General features: G+C 38.6%; 1 protein-coding gene across 1 annotated transcript; it reads left to right on the forward strand.

Annotated features, from left to right (window-relative positions):
* Window positions 1-6,062: 6,062 nt before the first annotated feature.
* Window positions 6,063-7,185, forward strand: ch25hl2 (cholesterol 25-hydroxylase like 2). Its single transcript, XM_040007187.1, has one exon. The coding sequence runs from the start codon at window positions 6,063-6,065 to the stop codon at window positions 6,960-6,962; it is 900 nt and encodes a 299-aa protein (XP_039863121.1). The 3' UTR covers window positions 6,963-7,185.
* Window positions 7,186-11,330: the final 4,145 nt, after the last annotated feature.

The following is an 11,330-nucleotide window of genomic DNA, read 5'->3' on the forward strand; positions in this document are numbered from 1 at the left end:
AGGGACTTTCCAAAACTCAAGAGACTTTAAGAAATGAGGAGAAAAAAATCCCAGCCAACTCATCCACACAATTTTTAAGGAGAAGGCTGTTTATTTTATCTGGGCCTGCACCTTTCCTCTCTTTCACGCTCCTAGGGAAACATCCCCATACTTCACATGTCTGTGAAGGTTCTTAGTCATGCAGGTCATCGTAGTCAAAGAAGCTTGGAAAGAAAAGCATCTGGACTTCTTTAAGTTGCTTGAAGACGTTTCACCTCTCATCTGAGAAGCTTCTTCAGTTCCAGGGTCAAATGATGGAGAGTCCCAGATTTTTGGGCTTTCATCAAGTCAGGAAAGATGCACAGAAAAGAAGATCAAACACCAACTAGGTAGGATCAGAAAGACAAACGCAACAACATTAAAGCTAATGTTTTGGGTTTTTTTCTCTTGTCTTCTTTTTTTCTCATGCAATTGAGTGTTTGTGTACTGGGCTTTGTTATACAGTCCTTGCAAATGAGTGTTTTTGCTCACCGTTGCTTGGATTTTGCTCTGCCTTTCTCTGCATATTTTCTCCAATTCTTGTTTCTCATCCTCAGTATTTCAAGATTTTTGTACTTTGCTGCATTGCAAAACACTTGCAATTCAAAATCTTTCAGAACTTGTTGCATCTATTTCTGCATCTCCTCCAGTTCTTCCTTCTCTTTTAGCAGTTGGGTATTTCTTTACAGCTGTTCCACACCTTCTCCATACTTTTGTCTTGCCATCATTCTGGTAGAGGTTGATTTTGGCTTCATCTGTCCAAAAAATATTTTTCCAGAACTGTACTGGCTGTTTTGAAGGGGTTTCTCTTCACTGTTGAAATGATTCTGTGATCATCCACCACTGTCTTCTTCCGTGGATGTCCAGGTGTTTTTGCCTTGCTGAGTTTACCAGTGGCTTCTTTATTTCTCAGGATGTACCAAACTGTAGATTTTGCCAGTGCTACTATTGTAGCAATTTCTCTGATGTTTTTCTTTCTGTTTTTTCAGCTTAAGGATGGCTTGAACTCCTCTGAACATGTTGTCTGTTCACAGCAAAATCTTCGCATTAAGAAGATTTTGCTTGCTCCAGGCCTTTTATTTGCTTACTTGATAATGACATAACGACGAAATTGCCCACACCTGCCTTTGAGTCCAATTACTTTTGGTCCCTTTAAAAAAAGGGTAGCACTTGTTAAGGAGCAGAAACTCCTAAACCCTTAATGCAATTTGAATGGGAATACCTTCAAATGAAAACTGAGAGTCTACACATTATGTCCATTATATAATTATATTTGGAATATGTTTCGGTGAACAGGTATTACTTTTGTCATTGTCCAAATATATATGAACTGTAAATCCTTTGTTTGTAAACGGTCAGTTAAATGTTGACAACTAGTCTTTCAAAAGACTCCTAACAAATATCAGTAGTTATTAGACTTGTTGTACTTAGTGGCAGATTTGTGGGAGACTGGGAGTAGAAATTTCAAGTACAGGGGAGCAAGACGACAGGTAAGAACAACTGAAAATATTTTTTTGAGGGTGGATAAGGCTAAGAGTCAGGCCTTGAAATTAATTAAAATTTTGTCTTGGTGTTTGGTTGACTACCAAGCTAGAGTGAAAGATTGCTGCCACCTGTGCTTTGAGGATTCTGACAGTTAGGATGACTTGGAGGTGTTGATTTATTTAAACTAATATAATCATCCTGCTGTACCCAGGTTTCTGCAATGCAGATTAGATCAATATGTTGATTCATTATTAAATAATTTGCTAGCACAAAGAGACCTAATGTTTAATACTCCACATTTAATTGATTTACTCTTTGACATAATGGTAATGGTAAATGGACTGATTCTACAGCGCTTTTCTACTCTCCCGGAGTACTCAAAGTGCTCTCTGCAGTTGAGGTAGTTATAATATTCTGTCTTTGTGCATTTTTATACTAAATTCATATTTTTATGATGATATTTGTGATTATTTGGGGTTTGTCTGAGTTTTGCTCTATCTATAGTGGGATTGATGTCGTCTCCTCATAAAATCAGGTTTTCCCCAGTAAGGTTTTCAATTCAGTTATCCATTATTGAATTAAAATGTGGCTAAGCATGTCAATCCTGGTCTGACTTGGAAGTGGACCAGAGAAAAACTATTTTAGCAAAATTACATGTTGACTCAATATTAATTTTAGTGATGCAGCCAGGTGTTATTACTGCTATTGTCAATTAGAGTCTTACCAAATCTGTGCCTACAAATCTATACGATGACACATTGACACATGACATTGCCCCCTAAATGAACAAACTGATGCTTCCACAATGATATTCAGTTCTTTTTGTTTGTTTGGCAATAAACTGACTGGAGGCTTTGCTTTCCACTCCAGCAGAATCTGTTACAGTGAATGTAAACCTTCACCTGAAGATGAGGCCAGACATTAATCTGTCGCTGCAGGTGTAATCCATGTTTTCACTGGTGTCAACACATACTATCACACAGCCTCCAAGAGCAGTTACACAGAGGAAGGATGATAAAGACAAGAAAAAGATAGCCCTTCAAACTGCTCAGCCCTCAGGTGTTTCCAAGAGATTTGGTGTTGAAAATATTGTTCTGTGTATAATATTCACACAAATATATCAAGGCCGGCTTATCTACGTCAACTCTCTTGAGTGAGGCATCAACCTTTAACCTTTTAAGTTTTCCCTAAACTTTTGTATTTATTACTATTTTTGTGTGTTGCAGGTGAAAAGAGTACTCTTTTAGTTACTAACTTATCTTACTAATTACTCATTTCCAGTGCATTTAAAATTATCAACATGACAACTCATGTCATAAGTAGATATTTATATATTTCTATAGATATTTTTATATTTTATATATTTTTATAGTAACAAATAGTAGTATATGTAGGTTCCATTGGTGTGGCTGTCTTTCTTCTCTTAACCTTCTCTTTGGTAAAAGAGGCTGGTGGCTTGCAAATGCACAGAAACTGTGGACAGGCTAAAGGAGCTTTAAATATATGGGACATGTGAATAGGATTTGTGGGGCCAATAACTAATCTCAATGGCATGGACAGTGGCTCATTCCAGCTAGTGTTTAATTTAGCAACCCTGCTCTAAATATTCTATTTATCATTTAACATTAAACTTTAACATTAAACGTTTTTAGCTTGATACATTTATGGACCCAGAGGTGCTTTGTGATTTATATGGCAAAAGCTAATAGAAATTTCATAAAACAAATAAGCCACTGCTGTGTTTTTTGTCCGTTATACACCAAGAGTAAATTTGTCTTTTAACACTGATCCAAAAATGGCTAGTGATTAATGTATCTGCTGAAAGTATTTATTACTATGTCACTAAAGCAACTATGGTAAGTAGAAGTTCTAGAAAGCTAAAGCTTTGGGTTGCGTTAGTAATACATCTTCACTCTGTGTTACCATTTTTAAAACATAAAAAAAGACATTCAAACATCACATTGTGCATCTTCTCTGCTGTGTGTCCATTCCACTGATTATGTTTATGCTACACAGTGCAGTTCCTCATCCACTGAGGAGGATTTCCTTTTAGTCACTGCTCTCTTGCACTATATTCTATGACTTCTCTGCTCGAGACTTGATTGCTACTGCCCTCTATTGGCAGCTATAAAGAAGTGTGCTGATCACTTAATAAGAAATGAACATTTTGTGCAATTGGACTCATGATGAAGTATTACGAATGTCTTCTTAATACTTTGAATTTTCTGTTGTGTTCAGTGAGTCGCTAGGTGTTCATCATAATTTTACTCTATTTTATTATACATTTCAGTATACACAGTAAAAATTGTTAGTTGTTATAACTGAAAAACTAAAATAGGAATGTATTTAATGCACTGCACTGTGTGTGGAAAAGTACAACCTTATTTGTCATCCACATGAATTAAAAGTGCTGTAGCAGCCAGGTACTGCTAAACAAATCCACTGAAATAAATGATCGCCAGCAAGTCACCATAAAAGCAGTTTTAGCAGTATGATGCAGGGAACACATTAGTGTGGTGGTAAGTGTCATTGCCTTGCAGTAAAAAAGTTTTGTGTTAAAATCCAAACTTTCTGTTGCTTCATGTCCGCACTGTGCCTTGGGTTCTCTCTGGGTCCTCCAGCTTCCTCCCACAGTTCAAAGACATGCAGTGTTGTGTTCAGTCATGATTCTAACTTGGCCATAGATGTGAAAATCTCTTTTGTGTCAGCTTTCCCCTTTGACAGATGGGATAGGTTCTAGTGATCCTAAACTAGTAAGAAGATGGAGGTGTTGTACAAGAAACATGCAGCAGGCAGAAAAAATATAATAGGAGACAGAGTCTTATGGAATATGCAGTACATACAAAAGAAATATTTCAGTAAGTCTTCCATTTGACTTGACCTTGCTCTAAAAATACAAACTCTTAAGATTCTAGCCTAACTGTGGCCCTGAATTGGTTAAGTGGAGAAGATAAATGGATGGCTTGTTTGGGAGAAGATTCTTCTTCTCTCTAAAAAAGATGATGGTAGCATGGGTGATGTTTGCAAAGTTGCATCTGAAAAAAAACCCACTCAAGGCTTCTGGACAGACATGTCCAAAGTAGAGCTGTTTGGCCATAATGCACAAAACCACATGACAGTTGATGATTTAGGTTTGTTTTGAAGCCACAACACCTGGCCACCTTGTAATCATTAAGTCAATCACAAACTTCTCTGTATACCAAAGTATTAAAAAATTAAATGTGCCATCTGCCCTGACAGCTAATACTTAACTTAAGTTGGAGTCATACAGCAGAACAGTGATCCCAAGCATGGCAGCAAGTGACCCAGAAACATGTTGCATGTTACTTTCAGCCAGTAAATACAGTTCATGACTGAACTCATCTACTAACTAAATGACATCAAACACACTGGAGAGATGAAAGCAGACTGGACTATGACAACATTCACATTTAACTCATGTAGTTGTTACAGAATGGAGCTCTGCTCGTTGAGACTGCAGGCAAACAGGTGTTGACTCGTGCAATTTAATCATTTTTCAGGTGATTTTTTTAATCTTTATTGTGGAATGGGTACAACCTGAAATACAGTAAAGTAAAAATTTGAGATAATGCACAATTACAAGGAGTAAATAAAAGTTTTTATTCTACAATGCAACTGCTTTTCCAATATCATACATTTTATGTTTTATTTTTATTGTTTTTAATTTACCCTTTGTAAAGCTAAGAAATGTGTTTGTACAGTTTAAGATGTGTGTGATGGTGTTTAATGAAACATAGCTGTTGAAGACAGAAAACTGACCAAATGTATCCCTACAGAACATCACATGAAACCTATTAAAATCTCTGCTGTGCAAAATTATTTTATCATACTATAGAAGCAAGAGCTGTGGTCTCTGCCCCACTTATGAATAATAGCATCATTTCTTTTCTGTAAACAAGCTGAAACTGAGCAACAAGCCAATTACTATTCAGCATCAGAAAGGAAGTGCTTTTGAATGCATGTCTCATTTGACAACTTTTCAGTGATTAATTACTGTTTTGGTCTGATGTTGTGTGTATTGGTGTGTGTATGTGCGTGTTCCCTGTCTTATGATTTGAGAGTGAGGGGGCAGAAAAATGAAAGGGCTGATTGTTAACATGCAGTAGTGAAAATATAACTTGGTATGTTTTTTTCTGAGAATGTTAGGAGCTAAATGACATCGTCTCCGAGTTGAATTCTCAAGAAGACGGAAGCTCCCTCCATGATTTGGTTCAAAAATGAGAACTGTTGAGGCCCGGCTCCTGAGTCCTGGCTGCAGTCCTTGTGCCCATGAAAAAGGGCCTTTAAAAAGCGCCTTCTTTTAAAATGCTTGGGGGTGGAGGGGATGGTGGAGGTGGGGCTTGAACATACATAAGAGGCTAAGACAGTCCACCAGTCCAATTTGGCACACCATCACCAGGCAATTTGCTGTCGCTTAACCTATTACGAGGAAGCTTGGATCCCTCTTTTCATTCAGACCCTCTTTATCCTCTTTGGTTGCTTGTTAAAAATAATCCTATTGGATCAGCCATCTTTGGAAGAGAAACGCCATATTAATGATGAGCGTGGGCGGGTTACTCAGAACTGAGACTTTATCTTGGATGTCATATGTAGACAATGTGACTGGGGATTATTCCCAGGACTTGGTCCTGCAGCCTATTTGGGACTATCTCCGTCAGAACTACCACGACCTCCTAAGAAGTCCTCTCTTCCCCGTGGTCCTCTCAGTCACTACCTATTTTCTCCTGGTCGCTCTTTACACTGTGTTGGACCTGCTGGCTCCCACCTGGCCGTGCATCAACCGCTACAGGCTGCATCCAGACAGACCCATCACCTGGCCTAACATTTGGCCCACCTTGGGTGTCACCATTTACAACCACCTGCTTTACATCTTTCCTGCTGCAGTTGCACAGTGGCTGTGGAGGCCACCAACCCCTCTACCCCCCGAAGCCCCCACTCTGTTCAGTTTTTTCCTGGGCATCCTGGGCTGTATGGTGGTCTTTGACTTCCAGTACTACCTGTGGCACCTGCTGCACCACCGGGTTGCTTGGTTGTACCGCACTTTCCACGCCATCCACCACCAGTACAACCAGCCTTTCAGCCTTGTCACCCAGTACCTGTCTGGTTGGGAGTTATTTAGCGTGGGATTTTGGGCCACAGTAGACCCCATCCTGCTGCAGTGCCACTGCCTCACAGCATGGAGCTTCATGGTATTCAATGTCTATGTTTCCACTGAGGATCACTGTGGCTATGACTTCCCTTGGGCCACACATAACTTGGTGCCCTTTGGCCTCTGGGGTGGTGCTCCGAAACATGACACTCACCACCAGAGACCTGGCACTAACTTTGCCCCATTCTTCTCTCACTGGGACTGGCTGGGGGGCACCCACACTGTACCAACCGCCTCCAGCCACTCTGCCACGGGAGAGCCAGAAGAGATGAAAGGAAGAAAAGACTAAAGAACTTGAATTAATCTTTCAATGACTCCATCGCTAGTTTACTCAAACTGCCTCTTTTGTTGATGCTTTTATTCCAGCAGACTCATTTTTCCTCTTTACTCTCCTGCAGACTAATTTCTCTCTTTTACGTCTCCCACTCTTAACTCTCACTTTGATAATAACGATTTCCACTATGTGGCTATCTTTGACTGCATGGATATTTTTCACATTTTACGAGCTGATAATCAATCTAACATTGTTTGACAGTGTGGTAAGTTGTCAAAAGATATTTTTTTATGTTTGTATTTTGTACAATGATAGTATAGATTATCTTATACTTTTGTGCAATGAACATATATCTCTTATTCATAGAGATTTTCCACTTATGTCAGTGAATTGATGTGCTGTTAATTGTCTCAGTGGCATTCTCAGGTCAGGTACCTTACATGTGTAATTTGTTTGGAGCTACCAGAAATATAAAATAAAATTTAAAAAAGTCATTTGAAATCCTTCCTTGATTTGTCGAATGTCACTGAGTAGCTCTGAGTCTTTGCTGACGGAGGATGGTGTGATCTGTCAGAGTGATTACACAGAAGTTTGCACGTACATTCTTCCTCTCTCCCTCCTCAGCAATGACCCTCTCACTCCCACGCATGAATGGCTGCCTTTTAGCTGCATCCCAGTATGATGCGTGGGCGCAATACTAATCCATCATTCTCTCTTTGAGACAAAATGGTCCTGCAGGAAGAGTTCTTAATTAAAGCCCCCGAAGAGAAACTGCAATAGCTGCCCTGACAGCTAATACTGAACTGCAGGTGCTGTTCTTTTGAAAAAAAAAATTATTGACTACGATAGAATATTATTTGTTTTTATGAACATCAAATGATTTTTGGCTCATTTTGATTATTTTTTACAAATTATTTAAAAGTAGAATCACAACCTTTTTTTCAGGTACAGTTTTTCCCAAATAACTTGGTGTTTAAATAAAATCATGAAATCCTAGTTTATATTATTACAAAGAAACCAGTAGGGGTCAGTCTTTTTCCAAACCACAAAAAGATGAACAAGTGTACAAATACATGTAAAGCAAAAATTACATCCCACTGGGAAAAAACAAAAAAAGACCAAAAAAACTCCCAATGCATTCTTGGTTTTTTTCCAGTTATGCTTCTGGTTATATCACAGTTCTAGGCGATATAACCTCAGGGATTCATAGTTCTGCAGTAACAGTTATTGTGACTTATCTGTCCTTGTTATTCATCAGTGTGCGTTCCTACCTGCAGTCTGAACCGGTTTAGCATGTTTTTTGTGCTCAAACATGTTGCGTTTATTTTAGAAACACTGCAGACAGGGCTCTCAGGCACAACTTATTCTTTTGTTAATCCTGTTCTAATTATGGGATATGCATGTCGAGGAACAATATGAATAATGTGTATATTTTTAAAATGAACTATTTTTTTTATTGCAAATGAATATATGTAACACAAGAGTAATATAGGTATTTTCTTTCAGGACAGTATTGAGGTTTAACTTATTTGCCTCAATTCTTATTTGTTTAACTCTTCTCGGGAAAAAATCTATTCCCTTGAGCAGAAGTTGTTCTTGTTGTAATATTAAATTCAACAAGGTTGTGTTAGGTCTGTTATCTCATTTTCCATATGTCAGTTAGAGCACGCTTCAAAAACATTGCATGTGTAGAGCAATGACAAGAAGTGACATCATCATACACATCACATCTTCGGGGGTGGCTGTGGCTCAATAATTACTTCCTCCAAACCATCAACGTGTCTTTCAGACCCCATTCCTACAAAACTGCTCAAAGAAGTCCTGCCATTAATTAATTCTTCGATCTTAAATATGATCAACCTATCTCTAATAATCGGCTATGTACCACAGGCCTTCAAGCTGGCTGTAGTGCTATGCAGAGGACACCCAGCTCTATCTATCTATGAAGCCAGATAACACACACCAATTAGGAATGTCTTAAAGACATAAAGACCTGGATGGCCGCTAACTTTCTGCTTCTTAATTAGGTTATTGTACTCGGCCCTGAAAAGCTTAGAAATATGGTATCTAACCAGATTCTTACTCTGGATGGCATTACCTTGGCCTCCAGTAACGCTGTGAGGAACCTTGGAGTCATTTTTGACCAGGACATGTCCTTCAACGCACATATTAAACAAATATGTAAGACTGCTTTCTTCCATTTGCGCAATATCTCTAAAGTTAGAAATATCCTGTCTCAGAGTGACGCTGAAAAACTAGTTCATGCATTTATTACTTCCAGGCTGGACGACTGTAATTCATTATTATCAGGAAGTCATAAAAACTCCCTGAAAAGCCTTCAGCTAATCCAAAATGCTGCAGCAAGAGTCCTGACAGGGACTAGAAAGAGAGAGCATATTTCTCCTGTTTTGGCTTCCCTTCATTGGCTTCCTGTTAAATCCAGAATTGAATTCAAAATCCTGCTCCTCACATACAAGGTCTTAAATAATCAGGCCCCATCTTATCTCAATGACCTTGTAGTACCATATCACCCTATTAGAGCGCTTCGCTCTCGCACTGCAGGCCTACTTGTTGTTCCTAGAGTATTTAAAAGTAGAATGGGAGGGAGAGCCTTCAGTTTTCAGGCCCCTCTTCTGTGGAACCAGCTTCCAGTTTGGATTCAGGAGACAGACACTATCTCTACTTTTAAGATTAGGCTTAAAACTTTCCTTTTTGCTAAAGCATATAGTTAGGGCTGGACCAGGTGACCCTGAATCCTCCCTTAGTTATGCTGCAATAGATGTAGGCTGCCGGGGGATTCCCATGATGCATTGAGTTTTCCCTTTCCAGTCACCTTTCTCACTCACTATGTATTAACAGACCTCTCTGCATTGAATCATATCTGTTATTAACCTCTGTCTCTCTTCCACAGCATGTCTTTATCCTGTCTTCCTTCTCTCACCCCAACCGGTCGCAGCAGATGGCCGCCCCTCCCTGAGCCTGGTTCTGACCGAGGTTTCTTGAGTTGGATGCTCGGATGGAGCCCGAGTAACATGGAGATGGGGAGGAGGTGGATTGAACATAGGTGTCTGCGAGGTGGAATGACAGATGTTGGCGGTGTGCAAAACAAACCATGACATGAGTGGGGCAATGACAAGAAGTCAAATCAGTGGTGAAAAAATTATTCAGACATTTATTAAAATTAAGTTTATTCCTACAATCACAACTTTGCCATTAAATTATCAACTCATATTGAAGAAACTACTTATCCTACTTCACTGCTGAGTGCTGTATTGGACAGACATGTGTTATATTCTTTGTGATCACCGTGTGTAGTGTGACTATATCTCTAAAAAAATTGTTTTTTCATTTCACAGTGAATTTAGAGTGAATTAAACTATAAAACAGTGACTTATATAAGGGCCAAATGAGTTAGAGTAAATACAAATACAAATACAAAAGTGTCCAGATGGTGGATCAACCTTTCGACTAGTTTAAAGTGTGTTTAAATGTGTAACACAAATAGAATGACTTCCTTTGGTTTAAGCATTTTTTAAAAATTATTTGTTAAATGAGCTAATGTTTTGTCACAACATCCTTATTGAGACAAAACATGTGATTGCTTAATTCTAGGTGACGTGTTATTTAATTCCCTTTAATTCCATTTGTCATATGTGAAAAGTCTTTTGGCTCTGGTCTCTTCGGACCGTAATTAGTTCCAGCTGTGATCCCACCTGTTTCCCATGCTCTTGTTGACCTGTGTTGACCCCTGCTGTTTTTAACTTAAAGTCCTAGTTTGAAACCTGCAAGAGTTGCAGGTAGTATATTTATACAGCAAAGGTCACAGTGGTATAAGCATGCTACGTAAAAGATGACAAATGTACAAAATGTGTTGTATTTATAACTAGACGAGGTGTACCTCTTCCTGTATAGACAGAGGTATACTTCAAATAGATCTGTGTGAATGTGTGCATTTGCTCAGCATAGGGGGGAGGCAGAGTAAAGTGCATGACTGCTATGAAACAACCTCTTTTATTATGGTCAGGACAGGAACTTCATAATTTAAAATTTCCTCCCAATACATCAGTCATAAAGTCAACTATTTGTCCTAGATGTTGTTAAAGCCAAATTAAAGCCGTACAACTATGACAAAATTACGTGTTACCTAAAACCCTGCATCTTCAAATACCGGTATCTGTATTGTAGGGCAATACTGACCTTGCTATATCATGATTGTGTTCAGTATTTACGATCAGCTTAATGAAAGATGTAATAAATAGGTCCAATAAATATGTTATGAATACAAAAGTATTCTCTTTATCACAGTAATGTGGAGGAGGATACTATGTTATCTCTTCTGTGATTCATATTAATGATCTATGAAAATTCATTTATGTTGGGTTT

The sequence above is a fragment of the Simochromis diagramma genome, unplaced genomic scaffold (genome assembly GCF_900408965.1).
Source record: "Simochromis diagramma unplaced genomic scaffold, fSimDia1.1 OVJJ01000682.1, whole genome shotgun sequence".
NCBI classification, from domain to species: domain Eukaryota; kingdom Metazoa; phylum Chordata; class Actinopteri; order Cichliformes; family Cichlidae; genus Simochromis; species Simochromis diagramma.

Bases quoted from the DNA above. Each gene is read 5' to 3' on its own strand.
- ch25hl2 (XM_040007187.1), top strand. From the start codon at position 6,063: ATGAGCGTGGGCGGGTTACTCAGAACTGAGACTTTATCTTGGATGTCA.